Here is a 17,098-nt window from a genome sequence, read left to right on the forward strand (position 1 = left end):
AGCCATTAGACATTCTTTATCCATGGTTGGTAAGGAAGTCACAGAATTAAGCAGTCATGCTTTCTTATCACACTTGTTTAAGAATCGAGATATTGCACAATCACATGCAAACAACACATGAAATGTTGTCAAGGGAGCTTCCGGAAACCTGAAGTGACTCCATCCATTGCTTGTTGAGGTGAAATGTTCAATCCAAGGTAAGAGTGGAGGTAAGTTTCCCACGAGGAAAGTGGGACATAGTTAGATGTTGCAGATTGCAATGGAGCATGGTTCTATATTTGTAGGCTCCTAAGCTAGAGGCTTTGCCAGAACAGATTTTCATGGCCATCATTGTTTTCATTCCAGTGCATAGTATACAGAGGTTTACTGGTAGTGACTTTCACATCTTAACTATATTTTTCTGGTGGCTTTATGTATGTTTGGCAAATCTGTGCGATAAGATCAAGGCAGGTAAAAATAGATGTTAGACACATAGGAATGTTTCAGACTTTTTCATCCATGTTTTGGATCTTTAGAAACTTGAAGATGAGGTCTGTCTCTTTGAAATGGATGTGACCCCTTTCAGTTGGTGCCACGGGATCACACTGAGACATACAGCTCGAGAGAGTGCAAGGGAGCAGAGAAAAAGAAAATCAGATGAATTGAAAATGGAGTAAGGAGGACTGAACAAAAGACCAGATGGGCTTTCAGAAAGTGTTGCTGTCAGGAACATGAAAAGAGGAAGAGGGGGAGAGCGGGAGACATGGAGGGAGGGAGGGAGGCAGACAAGGATAAGCAGCCAGACAGAAGGAGAGATCACCTTCTTCTTATCCATTACAAACTGTGGAGGCAGTCAGAGGCTGGAAGAGGGGAGAGAATGAGCAAGAGAGGCTGTGAGAGGTGGGGCGGGAGGGGAGGTGGGGCAAGTGTGGGAGAGGCAGAAGGGTGTGTGCTCACATGAACCACTCTTCCCCTTCTGCATGTGTGTGCCAGTAGCCTCTGTGTTTTTCAGGCAGAGAATAGAAAAGTTGGGCAAAGTCTGAGTCAGCTCCTGCAGCTACCAGACACTCACAGCAACTCCCTTCACAGTACCAGGTTTCTTCTCTCTCTCTCTCTCTCTCTCTCTCTCTCTCTCTGTCTCTCTGTCTGTCTCTCTTTTTGTTTTTTGTTTTTTCTACTGCTCTCTCACTCATTCACTCTCTCTCTCTTTCACACACTCTCATACACACACTCTCATACACACACACACACACACACACACACACAGCACCCGTCACTCCTGGCAGAGGGAAGACAGGACCACAGGAGAGCTGTTACACACCTTTACTCCCAGCTACTCACCCAGCCATCACCAGACGTTTTGCCCAGGATGTGGACTCTTCTCTTGGGGGTCACCTTTGGATTTCTGGCCTCCTCCAGGTCAGAACAACTTCAAGGTGAGGGGACTGTGCTTTCACCCGGCGGATGGCTCTTTGTTTGAGCTTTTTTTTTTTTTTTTTTTTTTCCTTATTCTGTCTAAATTCTGCCTGGCTGACTGGCCGACACTCCTTTGTTGCCAGACTTTAGAACCAGACAGTATTGTTATTTTTTTCCCCTGTTGAGCCTTGGTGAGAATTTGAGTGAGCATTCATATAAGGAGAAGAGAGTGAAAGAAAGAGGCTGTGCTCTGCTGCTGCTGCTGCTGCTTGTAGAATGGATGAGTGGATGCCGGTTAGAGAGCGTGTGCTACACCAGCACAGACAGGCTTACGTCTGGCAGTCTGAGACTCCTGATAGACACAAAGGAGACAGGCGCTCTTACTCACTCTGTGTCTCATACACATTCACACGCTGGGAAGTGAACCTTATTTATTAGGGTTTTGGATGATCAGTCTAGCTTTCAGCAGCAGTCCTTTTTTTCCAGTTATACTCAAGAATAGAGATGATTTTTTCCTTTTTTTTGCTGTGCTGCTACAGCTGGAGTCTGCCATGCTTAATGCTTTATTCTCTGACACAAAGGATGTTCAGCAATCGCTCTAGCTTTTCTCCCTCAATGTCTCCCTCTTTCTCTTTGTCTCTTTCTCACATGTGCTTTCTGCGTAAGATTTTTGATTGGATTTGTTGCTCGGAGCAATATATCTCTGGAGGTGAAGTTGGTACTGAATCAAACAGGTTTGGGTTCGTCTGGCTCATTCCCTTAGGAGGTGGTGGTGAGGTTGCTCACAAAGACTCCCTATAGCACTGCGCCAAAGAACAATCAGCATCCAGTATTTAAAGGTAAATAAGAGATTACCTAGGCAGCTTGTATGTACACTGTATGTAGGAAGATGGAGAGAGGTCAGTGGACCCACTTTCACTCCCCCAGTGCTTCAACATGTGCTTGTCCCCACAAGGCTTCTTGTGTGCTGTGGAGTTGTGAGCTTGTGTGTGTGTGTGTGTGTTTGCGCATGTATCTCTACGTCTGAGTGTGGAGAGTAATTGGTGTCTGGTGAGAAGTGTCCTGCGGTGGTTACTACTCGTCCTGGTCCAGACGTTGTCTTTGAACCTTAAACCTGTGGTTGTGTTTCGCCTGAAGCACATCATTAAGAGCAGGACTCGTGAACCTGTGGCCAGGCGAGACTTTCATATAAACCAAGATGAGATTTATGGAGGGATTTTACAATGCTGTCTGTATACCCAATAGCATCTTTGAGCATGTATGCTTCGATGAAAATTGTCTGGAAAAAACAACATTTTGAGTACAATTGGCTACTGGCATCTCTAATACAGTAGTGACTAATAATGCCAAAAGACATTTTAATTCTATATATTTTTCAGTAGTTAAGTGTATTGATTTAATCCATTTAAATTCATATGTAACTATGTGAACTCTGCAAGAAACACAATAAAAACCCATTTAGAATAATTCAAGTTCATTACTGCATTTCAATAATTTAGTTGATCGTGAGACTGAAGAGAGTGATGATCACCAAATTGTGAGACCTTTTAATTCGATAATTGGTCAATTTCTTGTCTCCAACACTAGGTAAGGGATTAATCTGTTGATCTTGATCAAGAGATATACAAAGTCAGCACATCCAAAAAACCCCATTAACTTTATCTAATCTAAAAGCTTAGTGTTCTTGTATCTTTGGAGTTTCCCATATAGACAGCAGGCATGACGATAAACCTACCACTAATGTCACTTCTATGCACAGAAATTCCCTCTCTCTCACCCACACACATACAAAAGCGCATGCACTTGGGCCAACGACTGCTGGACTTCCTGCAAATGTGGCCGTATTTGCCTCCTTGGCATAACGACCCCTCCTATATTTGCCCGTGTCATGTTTCAAGGTCAGGGGTGGTCAGGGGCCCCGTGGACTGGGACTGGGCCCTTACAAAGAAGGCTTGTGCCTGTATGGGCTCTGAGTACCATCTCCTGCCACCTGAGACTCTCAGACACGTGTTTGCCTCCTTCACTGCTGTACCCTCCTCTTCAAACCAGAATGGCCCTGCATGAATATCTTGCAAAATTCTTCTCTCCTATACCCAGCCCCACATCTGCATTACAACTTGTCCTGAATAGTGCAGGGGTTCTTGTACTCCAGTCCTTGTCTACTTTTTTGTGTGCTGTTAAAGCTACTAGTTACTTTTTAAAACCTTTTTGTTAGTTATAAGCTCCCTAATGACACTCCCCCTGTCTGCTCTCCCTCCTCATACACACTTAAGTCTTTGTGTCCCTGGGAAATCTGCTTTGAAAGCATGCTGTAATGTACAAACATCCTCCTGCACGATGATGCACATGATTTCCAAACACACCATATCAACAGCCATAACAGAAGATTGTACTTCTTTGATTTTAAGCATAAATTTGAAAGGTCATATATAATAGATAAAAACAACGCAAATCCTACTTTAAAGGAATACTTCAACATTTTTGGGAAATACAGTAATTTGTTTTCTTGCAAAAAAGTTGGTTGAGACGATCAATGCTGCTCTCAAGTCTGAAGCCTACATTAAGTATAAAACAGAGCCAGGGTGCGATTAGCCTCACGCGGGCCAAAGTCTTGTTTCTATGTTTCCTTTTTTTATGTGTGGATTAAACATATTAATTGGGAGCTTTAGATGTGCCAGTATGGTTTTTTGTTGTTTTTATTTATTTATTTATTTTTTTGCTATTTAAAGAGCCAAGCTAGCTGTTTCCCTGCAGTCTTTATCATAAGCTAGCTAGGCTCACCACCATCAGCGAGCAAATGACCATGCATTTTACTGAGAATGTTGAGCTTTTTCTTTAAAAAAGAAACAAGCTTAGAAAACACAAATTAAATCACATAAAAGAATCTTTTTTATATATTTTTAGGGCATTTTTGTGCCTTTTTTTTATTATAGCGACAGTGGAGAGAGTTAACAGGAAATGAAGGGGAGGGAGAGATACAAGAACCAGCTGCCAGAATCGAAACACGGATGTGGTGGTTGGGTGACAAGCGTCTTAACCAGTAGGCTACCAGGGCACGCTATGGGTAGGAATTTCTGTAAAACACATCATATGTGCTGACAGTTTGATTGCCCAAACAAAAGCAGCCAGTAAAAGGAGATCTGCATTGCAAGGAATGTTTCAAAGTGTCATTTCCACTAAAATCCTCTTTACCTTCAAATCTGAATGTTTAAAAAGAATGTTGGAGGTCAAGTTTTATCTTACAGGAGATTATCTATTTAGATTCATTGAAAGCAGAAAAATAGATGTATTTGTGTGAAAGCAGGGCTACTTTCAAAAGTGGATATAATGGGTGGAGGTGTAGTTGGAAAGAGGCAGAGCAAGCAAATTGCACATTAGGGAGAAAATCAGATAATGAGAGTCCTTCTTGTGACCTTCAGGTAATGTTGTCAGTGTGTGTGTGTGCGTGCGCACAAACATATTTGCACCAGATCTCACGTTTCACCTGTCCCACTGGCCCTGTGGACCTTTGTTGTAACCACTGAGGGGAAAGACATGCCTGCTGACAGAGCAACTTCACTGAGGTGTGATAATGGAAGATAGTGGAGCATTGTGGGAGTGATGGTGACAACGCCTCTCTCCAAACCAGCTGATGAACTATGGCTAAAATGATGATACAGTAGTTGTGGACTACAGGGACATTAACAAGAGATTCTCTGTTTAAGCATGGGACTGACTTTAGTTTCGTTCAAACATTATCAGCAAAGTGTAACTGAGAAAAACAAGAGAAAAATGCAGATAAAAATAAGCCAGTATTGTGTTTCTTATTAATCTTGACATTGAGATACTGAGCATGCTGGTTTTCTCACTGTGCTCCATGCTGTGTCATGGCTCTACAAACATTATAACTTTAGCGATTATCAGCCAATGTCAGTATGTTTGTGTGCATGTGATCCACCTCTCTGTGTATGTGTGTGCGCCTGCATGCAGGGGGTAATTTGTTCTTTATTGCTGGCATAGAGAAGACAAACAGAGAGTAATGAGAGAAAACAAGAGAAAATGAAAGAGAGATGGGAATAGAGAAAGTGAAGTGAGAGTGGAGAGTCAGGCTTGTCTATTACTCCTAGAGCAGCTGGAGGTTTTGGCAAGACACTGTGTAAGAGCTCCCTTTCTCTCAGGTTCTGTACACCCAGACTTTGCAGTCTCCTTGGTTTCAACTCCATTAGGTGACAATGGAGCCTTTTGGAGAATCACTGCCTTGGCATAGCAGGCTTCTGGACTGTATAAAGACACCCATGACTGTTCCCTTTGCATACTAATGATTAGATTCATGTCAGCCCCCTTTTCAGCTTACTGATGGTGAGCTGTGCTCTCTTTGATCTCTCTGGGCAGTTTTGCAAGGCCAAGACTGTTGTCTTGTTTTTCAGCTCACTTTCAGGGACACTGTGCCATGTGGCAGCATGTGCCGCGGTTCTGTCAGGTGTCTGTGTGTGGTTAAAAAAAAAACCCAGAAAGACAGAAAGAAAGAACTGAAACTGCCTAACAAAACCAAGTATTGGCACTGACTCTTGTTGCCAAACTGCCACTGATAGCAGACAGCTCAACTTCCTGCATCTGTTAGTGCTCTGTTTACTCATAACAGCTAGTAGAAAAGTGGGGGGCTTAAATCATATTTTGTCTTTTAGAAGTTAGATTTGTGATAAACGTGGCTACAAAATAACAAATTGTTATTTAGCAAATTTCCTAAATGTTTAGGTGTTTTACTTAAAAGTCTGGGATTTCACATCTAATCAAATATAATCAAAATTCAAATCAATATATTGTTTTTTGTTTAAAGTATTGTTTAACATTTTCTTACATTTACTGTACATGCTACAATGCAAGAGTCAAATTCAGGATGCAACCTTGTGCAACCAGTGCAGCTGGTTGCATAACAGCGCATTTCTTCTTTACTAACTGAACAATTTGTCTGTTAGTATTGCATGTGATTACTATGTGAGCATATACAGGGGCAGACAATGTACAATATAATGCAATCTAAAACAACAACAACACAAACCACTACAAAAAGTACCATAGAGTTGATTTAATGTCAGTCAAATGTAATATTGATTGCAGGATATTTGTATTAGATTACTGCTAATGAGCAGATTTTACAGGTCTTCACTATTATGCACAAATGGTTCTGTAACTGCAGCTACAAGAAAAGAAAAAAAGTGTAAGTGTATTTTAGTGCCCTGGCATGATTTCTTCATTTAACTCCCTCAACTTGTAGTGTATATTTTTTGTTTGGTCCTGTGAGCAAAATCAACTAGGTGAGATAGAGCTATGCAGTATTTATTCAGTCTTCACTTTAGGAATAGTTCCAATATGTTTCTTGAAAATCCTAAATTAAAAACATTATAGTTTTTAATGTTATATTTTTCTTCCTATTTTCCAGGATTCATTGCAGGAAGACTAGCAATCAAGAATTATAATATACAGTACCAGTCAAAAGTTTGGACATAAGTTCCCATTCCCTTCAATGAGAAAATGTGTCCAAACTTTTGACTGGTACTGTATATTATATGTGGGGTCTTATACCATACAAGTCTGATGTTGTAACTGAGTGACTTACATCTTTCACAACCCATGCATCCACTGCCATGGTAGCACATGTAAACAAGCACTAAACAGATGCAGTGTGAGTATGAGTGTCTTCTATGCATGAGTGGTGCTGATTTTAATAACTCTATGCATGACATATCTGTGGTGTCTGTGGTGAAGGATCTTACTTACTGCAAATTGTGTTTGTATTAAATCAATATAGCATATGAAATACACTGATATTTGACAGTTCATGCAGTGTAACTTTTTATTTTGTGTAGTCACAACTATCTGTTAAGCCGTTATAGAATGAACACATCAGTTTCCTGATCAACTTTTCTGCAACTGGTTGCATAATAAATGGTTAATTTTATAACTTCTGTTGCAACCATGACATCTGAATGTAGCTTCACATGATTAAAATTTGATGCTTTCAAAACTTTTGAACAGATTTTCACAAAAATTCTCATGCACTAAACTTTTATGTGTGTGTGTGTGTGTGACTATGGAGACAAAGTCACGGGTAAATAATAAGTGTGAGGACTGTGTGTCATAGTTATATCACAAGACTCCTCCCATGTGCTCTCTCTCTCTTTTCATTGTCAATGCAAATGTTCACCTGCTCATAACAGGAAAATCCCCAGGTGTTTAAACTCTGACATTTATGTTTTGCCACTTTCAGCAATTATCTTATTTGTGTGGAGAGCATGTGTGTGCTGCACATGTGGCTATTTGAATGGGGAGATCTATGTGTACACACACTACTGCCTGTTCAATAGCTCATTTGCCAGGCCTATTTTGCATTTTAGTCTTCATTTCAACGAGGGAAAGTAATTTCCCTGATGTTTCTCCTTTAGTCAACCAAATTTAAGCAAATACTGTAGACTGACATCACATGTGAGCACCACTGACCAGATTGTATTGCACAACCTGTCACTGATCTAAAAAAAAAAAGAAGTTGTAAGTTTTGAGGATTACCACTTTAATCTCCCTTTGTACAGATAATATTGGCTACTGAGGACCAACTAGAATGAAAGTTTGGTTACCACCTTCTAACAAGGCATACTTTACAAAGAGCAAGTAAATCACCTCTAGCACAACTGAGCAAGTTATGCTAGAGGTGATCTTTTCAGCCATCAAATTCCACCAGCAGTGCAGCATTTGCATTTTGTTTGAGTTGAACATCTTTTTAAGAAAGTGGTCAGTTAGTGTGATGAGCAGTGTAGTGAAACTACATTTTGTGATAACCCAGTTGAGTATTTATTTGCCAGTATAGTGTGTGCATGCACATATAGTCTGTGTGTGTGTCTGTGTGTGTGGACCTTTGTCTATCCCTCCTTGGCTCAGCAGGGCCTGAGGGCCAAACACTGAAGATGACTGAAGATGCTGCCCAGCACATGGTGATTCAGTTCTTCTTTCCCAGACAGTTTGTCTGAACATTATCTCAAGACTCACACAATAATGCAGCCACAAAACACACCACACATGGTTAAATCAATTCTTTGCTTATCATACATGGTATGGCTGTGAAATGTGGACAGTGTCTCAGAGTAGTGAGTGAGTGAGTGAAACCTCTGAATGAAAGTTTAATTGAGTGACTTGTTGTGTTACCTTAGTCAAGAAAAAAAGGTACAAAGATGTCTAAATCACTGTAGATCCATACATATCCTGCAAACAAAATATGAATGAGCAGCGAAGAGCTTTTAAAACTACCGAATGATTCCCAGCTGGCCCATTGTTTCTTTTACCCTGATTCAACTGTATTCCTTATATATAAATCAAGGCCAAATAATAAATTCCAGTTATCTAACCCACAGCACCTGGATCCCTATTGTAGTATATTATTTCATGAGCTAAATATCTGTCTAAAACATTCTACTTCTTTATATATTGGATGTACATATTGTCCCACAAGTCAGTGATAACAGTAATATTATAGCAGCCTCAGTTTTATCTTCTATCTTTTAATTGCTATTAAATTACTTGTTGATTGTTCACACATTTAAAAAAAAACAACTTTGAAGTGCTAGATTTGTTCTCAACTGAGTGGAATTCCCATCTCATCTAAAAATGTTGTATTCAAATATAAGCAACCCTCACTGTGTCTAAATTGTTATAAATCCTGTAAGACACTGAACCTACTTTTTCCCCCTTCATCTTTCCCTACAGTGAGTTCTCGCACCTGCAGCTATGCTGGAGTATTTCTGGTTGAGGGAGAAAGCCGTCACTCCCTGACCTTTGACATGGCTAAAAAGGTGTGTGAGCAACAGGAAAGCACAATTGCAAGTCCAGAACAACTCGAAGAGGCCTATGCTAAAAACATGGAAACCTGCAGGTGAAACCTTTGTCTAATTCATATTATTACATTTATCTTTATTCACAGGACTCTTTTTTTCATCAAATACTTTATCAATGGTTGTTGAATAAAAATGTGGAACATTTTGGACCAAAAGATTCTCAAGAACATCTTTCCATGAGTTTAAATCTATTTTCCTTTGACAACACTGATACTGATTCTTCTTCGGTTCAAAAATATATCAGGAACATCATTTATTCACAGTCAGAAATCCTAATTGAATCCCAGAACTGGAGTTAAACTGTAAATGCACTTGGTCACTATCATGAAGTTTCATCAAAAGTTATGAAACCAGAAAAGAGGAAGAAGGTTTTCTAGTTTGACAGTACGGTTACGCACGTTTGTCATGTGGTAGAAATCATGTGAACGTAACAACCATCTGTTCCTCAACTGTGTTTGTTCTTAAGTCTGACAGCAATTTGACTCAGTTTTGAGTATGATGTAGTGTGTTTAGATCTGGCTACTTGGAGACAGATTGCATTCTGTATCAACAAAAGTTGCAACAAATTCTGTTAAAATGCAGCTGCTAATAATGATAATGTTGCGTCCATTCAGACACGGCTGGATCGGCAATGGGAGCTCTGCCATCCTCAGACACACACACCATGAAAACTGTGGAAAGAACATGACGGGTTTAATTATTAATTCACATGTAACTGATGGAGAACGCCTTGATGCCTACTGCTATGATGACAAAGGTGACTATACCCACAATGAATGGTCTGTTACACTTTATCTGTGCAAGCCAACGCTAATAGTGTGACTGAAGTGTCATGCAAATTTACAGTCTGCATCACATAGACTTGTTGTTATTTGCTTCTATATTTTGTTCACTACTTCTTCCTGTTCTCTCATGTTCCAGTTGGGCCTGAGGAGGACTGTGCCAAAAAATTTTCAAATCCTTCGAACGGTCTCACAGATGAACCAGGTTGGTAAAATATGTCCAGTTCACTCACCATACTCAATACATTTAGTTCCCCATTTGTCACCATATACGCAAAGTTTAAACACCAGTCTCAACTGAAAAACAAAGGATCTGAAATAATAGATTAAAACAGTGTAATCCATCAACATTTAAGCACTGAAACTTTAAGCAAAGAAAGCAAAGTGAAACTTCTTAGACAACACCTCAGTTCCCAAATGATCTCACCTCGATAGTCAACGCCAACAACCTCTCAGCTTCTAGCAATGTTATTTGAGGCACTCACGAAGGTGGGACATACAGTTAACCCAAATTTTCTCTGGCTGAACAAGTAGACTCTTGGGTGAAGTTACTTGTTATGACCGCCCTGAGTACTAATTAAGGATCAGTTTCCCAACCACTGGGGTTTCCCTTTTATTATTATTTTTTGCACAGTTGCACAACCTGGAAAGTACCTGAGCAGCGGTAGCACTTTACATGGCCTCATTGCAGTTTATCAAGCTGTGTATTACCCTACAAAGTAGTATTTTAATTACAGGATGATGATTTGTGAATGCATAATGATGAAAAGAATGCTCTAACATACTAAGTGCTTACATGCAGATGTGACAACAAATTGAAAGCACAAAATACACAGTGTACTAAAAAAAAAAAGATCAAACAATGCAGGGTCATGCTTTCATGAACAGATTTTATTTTTATTTTAAGACGCATGCTTAAAATCAGGAAAGAGAAGAGCTGAGTTGTTAATATATGTTAATATGTATTGTAATGTATTATTGTAACATAAATATTGCATGACAAGAAAAAGAATCCCAAAGGAGAATGTGTTCAGACTTTACAAGATGATAATATGATAGCTATATACAGATACTGCCATGTTACTAAGAAATGTCTGTTCTTACAAAACATTTCAAAAGAAAAGTTGTGACTGTAACCATGTATGACCCACTTCCACAGAATCCTCATCACAGCCTGAAATACAGGTGTCTACAGGAGCAGCAGGCCAGGCAGCAACACAACCTGAGGATGCTTCTGATGGTGATGGAGCAAACCCCACATTAACCCCTGAAGAGAATTTTCTTGGGGAGGTGACCTCATCAGCTACCATCACTCCCATGGAGCTGAGTCCAGAGGAGGCTTCTACGGAGGGTCCTACTAGGGAGGAAATCTTTGGAGGGAGTGAGAAAAGCACTGCGGGGCCCGTTTTCACTCCCACAGTATACGATCAGCCCAATGGATCTGGGATGCAGCCGTCCCTCTCTGAGGAGGAAGCAGCCTCTCCAACGGCACCTGTTGGAAAACCTGAGGAAAGACAGGATATGGATGAGAACATGGTGCCTAAAGTTGATGATGCCAGAACAGAGTGTAAGATAAACTCAGACTCAGATAAACTTACAAATAGCCCAAGTAGAGATGTGTATATGATTATAGCTCACTAGTATGCAGAATTTGATCAGTATCATCATACTGATTCAACTCTGTCATTTTTTGACTGCAAATTTATATTCTAAGACTGCTGTTATTTGGTGTAGTCCTTTATATCCAAAAATGTAATCATAGAAAATTGACTTAAATGCCAGTACTTAATTTGTATTTTAAAAGCCTAAAGAGATTCTTTAAAAGCAGCACATAATGCCATCAGATGCAACAGGTTTTGGGAGGACTGAAGTAACTTTAAGAACACAGGACGCCCCCTTGTGTTAGTTCAGCTGTAAAGTAGACTTTTTATAAAACAGGCCTCTGTCTCTCTGCCCCTCAGAGGAATTACAATCAAGCTCATTCCACAAATGCACCAAATGTTTAAAAGTGTGTCTTAAAGTCATTGAAGCATGAACTGTAGTATACTGCATACAGATCAGTTTATTCCACAAATCAAATTCCAAAATCAATTTTCATACAATAACAGCACTAGAAATATAATCTTATGGAGATCATTTAAAAGAACAAACAACTTTCTCATTACGTAGTTTGAGTATCTGGAGCCTGCAGCCTCAAAAACTGATGAAAACACATACGATTAAAGGCAGTTTAAAGAGAAAGAAATCCTAAAAAATAAAGTTTTATGTTGTAAATATGCAAATTTTGGTGACAGGGCATACTTTCAAGTTTGATATGTCATTGAATAACTTTTATGAGAGATGACTGAAATTTTTGCCTTTTTGTTTTTTTTGACATACAGCTCCACATCTCCCTAATGGCGGAAAACAGATGGATCCTGTCGTGCCTAAGCCTGATCCACAGGGCAACAGTGGTTCTACGAGTGAGCAGCCATGTTACTGTACTTCACGTATACATCCAACACCCTGAAGTCCATAATAATTGTAGTCAAATAACATCATGTTGGGCACAGGCACTACCAATACATCAGGTTTTTTATTTGGATCCGCTCTTTATTGACCGTGATTTTTTATTTCTTTTTGACTCATGGCTTGTTATTTCTCCTTCCAGACTGGCTGGTAATCGTTGGAGTGATAGTGGCAGTCGCTGCTATTCTTCTTGTGTGTGCAGCTGTTGCCAAAAGAAACAGGTATGACTTTTCTTATTGTCTTGCACTAATAGTGCTGTTGTGTACCATGGTTCAGACTTAATCATCCCCCCTGTTTCTCTTTCTTACTGTGCACAGTAGGCAAAAGCCAGCCTTCCAATTTTCACATATTTTGCTGCTGACTGAGGCATGGTAAAAAAGAAATCAATAATAAATAAATGTGTCTGAATGTGCTCTTGCAGCTGGTGTGGCAAACAGCAGACCCTGATGATCACATCCAAAGACAGCGGTGAGGGGAACGGTGCAGCAGCATCGGCGTCCAGCTCCCACGCCCAGGAGAGAGAGCAGGAAATGGTGACCCTCATGAACAAGGAGAAGATCCAGGAGAACGGCAACACAGAAGAGTTCACCGTCATCACGCTAGAGGAGTCACCAGATAAAGAACAACTGGCGTGAGAGAGGAGCGTAGAGGCAGACAGGACAGAGTAGGAGAGGACAGGACAGGGAAGGAGGGACAGAGTGAGGAGTTGGTTGGGAGATTGGACGGGTGGGGGGTTAGGGCCCCATAAAATTTTGGTGGCCAGCACTGAATGGACAGTGGGTAAGGGTGTTTGTGAAGACAGGGCTGATGTGTGTGTTATTTAGAAATGTTGGAGTACAAAGTATTGTACTAGGTCTGAAGCTGTTGATTCTCAGTGCGATCAGGTCTTTCAAACCATCATGTGCAGCATTTTGTTTGTCTGGAATGCCAAGTTAGTTAGGACTGAATGGAGGTAAAAGATGGTGCAGGTTGTGAATGTGATGTGTGTCAGTTCTTTGTGTTAATGTGGTTGTATTTTTTGTTGGTGACGGGGGTTGACAGGCACTGGTTTTAAAGGGAGGGGGGGTGGTGAGGGTCTTTTTTTTTTTTTTTTTAATTGGTGAAGCCCTAAAGTGTAAGGCTTATCGGCCAAAATGGGAAATGATCAATCAATGGCGAGAAACTGGACTGAATCTTAATGAGTTATTTTATTTGAAATACTGAAAAATAGAAAAAAAAAATTAAGCAAAACAACCCTTTGATTTTGTTTTGTTTTGTTTGCTTATTGTTGTAACCTTGTGTATATTTCAGACATTGCCTGTGGACTGGAGTGGAAACTGGGGATGTCACTACCTTAATTTATGCAGCTTTGATTCCCTTTTTCTTGGTCTCTGTATATAAAGTATATGTTTTGGAAATGCCTTAGCAATAGCTGCCAGTGCTTTTTTCAGTAGGAAGGGGCTTTGTATCCCTTTTAAATAAAGGAATGTGTCATTTTTTGAGAGTTATTTAATTAGAAACAGTACCTATCAGGTAAACAATTGTGAATGGATTTTTGCAATAGTCAAAGTGGAGTGGATATTGTATGAATCAACGTGATGTATAGCATTCAAATCTGTGCAGTTTATGCACCACTGAAGTCAGTAAATATGGTATACATTTATATTGAGTTGAGAATGTGGTGATATCGAGTCCCTGATGTTATCCTGAGGATAAGTAGAATAATAATGATGACATATACATGCTATATACACAGTGTGTACATTGATTCGGGAAAAAAGAAAAAAGCAAAAGACAGAATTGGATAGTATCTATAGCAGATTAATCTGTTTTTGAGTGCAAGATTTAAGCTCAATCTCAACATGTGAGTGACAGCGGCTTAGCCTTAGATGTTGAAGGAAGTGGCACATATGATAATGGGGGGCCCATGTGCTGTAAACACATAGCAATGTAAAAGGTTTCTTCATAAAAAAAGAGGCTGTGACAACGTTCTCTGTGTGCTCACGAGGGGAGGGTGGGGCGGGGGGGATTGATGAATGAAGCTTGTGTGCTTACCCAGGCCTCAATGTGCCAGTTACTCTGTACATTCACACATATAAACAAAATGCTGCATTTTTTTTTTTCTACTGACCTTCTCATTGGTGAAATATATCATACATTGTGTCATATCAATATTTCCTGTGTGACAGATCATTTTTCTCGGTTTTCAATGTAAAGCCGAATTATATACAGCGATTGCAAACAGATTTATGTTTCTGACTTGTTCTCTGTTATTTCCTGCTTTTGCTCTTATATGATTCATTTTGAGGAGAAGTAGCAAATGTTCTAGCGTAGGCAAGTTTTATTACAAATTAACAAAAGATGTCGCTGAAAAAAAAAGATTTGTAAAGTCATGAACGAATGAAATAAATGTATATAGAAAGAGATGTAGTGGAATGTGGTGTTTGCTCGCTGATTGCTATGTATGTGTGAAGATAAAGGGAGAGCATGAATGGCATGACAGGGGATGCGAGTGGTTACATTGTCCCCACATAAGAGGAAGTGAGGTTTCCATGGCACTGGGGTCGTGATGCGAGAATATGTTAGCACAGGATACAAAGAATGACACAAAGACAGCCATTTTGAAAGATAGAGATGGCATCTTTCCATACAGCATTAAGCTGCATGCAATATAGCCGAACTGTCTTCTTTGAACAACATACAAAGGAACAGGATTCCTGTTTATTTAGTATGCGTTTATTATACAGTGCATGAAGTCATTAAACACTGCTCTGCAGCTGCTCAGCCGTAATGCTGCCATCCAAAAATGACAAATATATAGTCTGTGATTTCGGTTTTGAGAAGAACATCAATTCTCTGGTGTACTCACTCATCTATTATTACATGAACTTAATGCTTTAACAATGTTTTTTTCTTTATGTGATTCACTGGAGACTAATGAATATTTATCAGCTGTGAGAAATAATGGACATTCTGGCAAAGATACAATCTATATCTTGTTTTTGGCTGTTTTTGCTTTGGTGAGGTCACTAGTCTCATAACTAATCACAACTATGCTTTAACATTTTAATAATGCTTGGAAAGTGCAATTTTCAAATGTTAAGTTGCTAATAAAGTAAAGACAGTTCAATTAGGGTATACATTTAGGATTTGTTTTCACTCCGCTTACTGTAAATATTATTGAAAAATTGATTTAATTGACATTTCCTGTGCAGTAATGGTGCAGCATCATAATGTCCTGGACCATCACCTCTAGTGCTCATTCCTACTTTTATGCTAAACAAATGTTTTTGGGACACACGTCATTGGGTGTGTTTGGGGGTGATTAGTGTGGACGTTTGTGCTTTGTGTTTTCCAGAACTCTAGATTACATATCGTCACTTTTCACAAGCCTGCAGCAAAGCTCTCCCTTTCTTCCGTATGTGTGTCATCTTTAAAATTGTTGATCAGTACTCATTTCCTCAGTGGCATTGGGAATAGAACATAAATGACAAAAGCAGGCTGGAGATGCTAAAAAATAGCCAGTAAACAGTTCTTTGTCCAATTCAGCGTATTAAGCCCCTACCTCTTCCAAATAATGGTAGATAGTACCAAATGCATTCGGTGATGTTATTAAGAATAATACACCAGTAAAAACTCGGAGTTACACAAACAGAGCAACAGAGACAGATGTGACAAATGTTTCTGTGTGTGAGTGTGTGCATCTGTGTCTTCGTATGATAGTTATGTGACAAGATACACATTTATACAGACAAAAAAACAAAAAACAAAGAGCAGCCAATATTAGTTATGAATCAACATTTATTAGTTATATTTGTATATGTACACCAAAGGTACAACACATATTGATATGTAGAAACAGATTTTTATGTATACCATAGACCGAGGAAAGAATTCATGTATTTTTTTGTCTTTTTTTTCTCAATATTGTATCTCCCCGACACATACGCTCTGCCTTTACATCAAAATTACAACAGCTTTACAAAGAGGGAAGGCTTAGAAAAGTAAGATCAGGAAAGCACATTGTTGGCAGGAGTGAGACGGTTTATCAGCTCTGTTTAGGAGTTTCTTCAAAACAGACACATTTCAATAGAAAAGGACTAGCTTGAAGATATACTGGCCCTTAATTGAAATACTTTGCCAATTATTTTTCCGTGTAATCAGTACCATTAGCTCAGCAACTTCCAGGTGTTTGTGCGTGCATATAGTTTCTGTGTAGAAAGCGAAAAAAGGCAAGTGGAAAAAAGGCAGTTCAGCTGTGTATATCTATGAACCTCCATGATGTTAATGTCTCATTAGGTTGCATTGTGTGATGATGTGATGATGATGTGGCATGTAGACAGGCTAACACAGAATCTAAAAGCAGCCAGCTGACTGTTTGGTCTAGATATCCATGTTTCGCTGCTATAAATGCACATGTGCCAGGTAAACAAAGATGCCTGAGACTAAAGCCGGTTTTTCTCCATTGAAATGACAAAATGATTCAGATGAGTCACCTGAGGAATGTTGCTCTATGCTGGAACAGGCATTTGAATACATCTGATGTTTGTTCTTTCACTTGTAACAACTACT

General features: G+C 39.5%; 1 protein-coding gene across 1 annotated transcript; it reads left to right on the forward strand.

The window, feature by feature from the left end:
- Positions 1 to 1,182: 1,182 nt before the first annotated feature.
- cd44b (CD44 molecule (Indian blood group) b) lies at positions 1,183 to 14,023 on the forward strand. The gene is made up of 8 exons (XM_042410588.1): positions 1,183 to 1,415; positions 9,130 to 9,295; positions 9,872 to 10,014; positions 10,179 to 10,244; positions 11,199 to 11,606; positions 12,421 to 12,501; positions 12,690 to 12,768; positions 12,969 to 14,023. The coding sequence occupies exons 1-8, from the start codon at positions 1,349 to 1,351 to the stop codon at positions 13,180 to 13,182; spliced, it is 1,224 nt and encodes a 407-aa protein (XP_042266522.1). The 5' UTR covers positions 1,183 to 1,348; the 3' UTR covers positions 13,183 to 14,023.
- Positions 14,024 to 17,098: the final 3,075 nt, after the last annotated feature.

The sequence above is a fragment of the Thunnus maccoyii genome, chromosome 5, assembly GCF_910596095.1.
Source record: "Thunnus maccoyii chromosome 5, fThuMac1.1, whole genome shotgun sequence".
Taxonomy (NCBI): domain Eukaryota; kingdom Metazoa; phylum Chordata; class Actinopteri; order Scombriformes; family Scombridae; genus Thunnus; species Thunnus maccoyii.

Coding starts and splice junctions, on each gene's coding strand:
- cd44b (XM_042410588.1), top strand. CDS start 1,349: ATGTGGACTCTTCTCTTGGGGGTCACCTTTGGATTTCTGGCCTCCTCC. Junction 11,607..12,420: donor TGATGATGCCAGAACAGAGT/GTAAGATAAACT, acceptor TTTGACATACAG/CTCCACATCTCCCTAATGGC. Junction 12,769..12,968: donor GCTGTTGCCAAAAGAAACAG/GTATGACTTTTC, acceptor GTGCTCTTGCAG/CTGGTGTGGCAAACAGCAGA.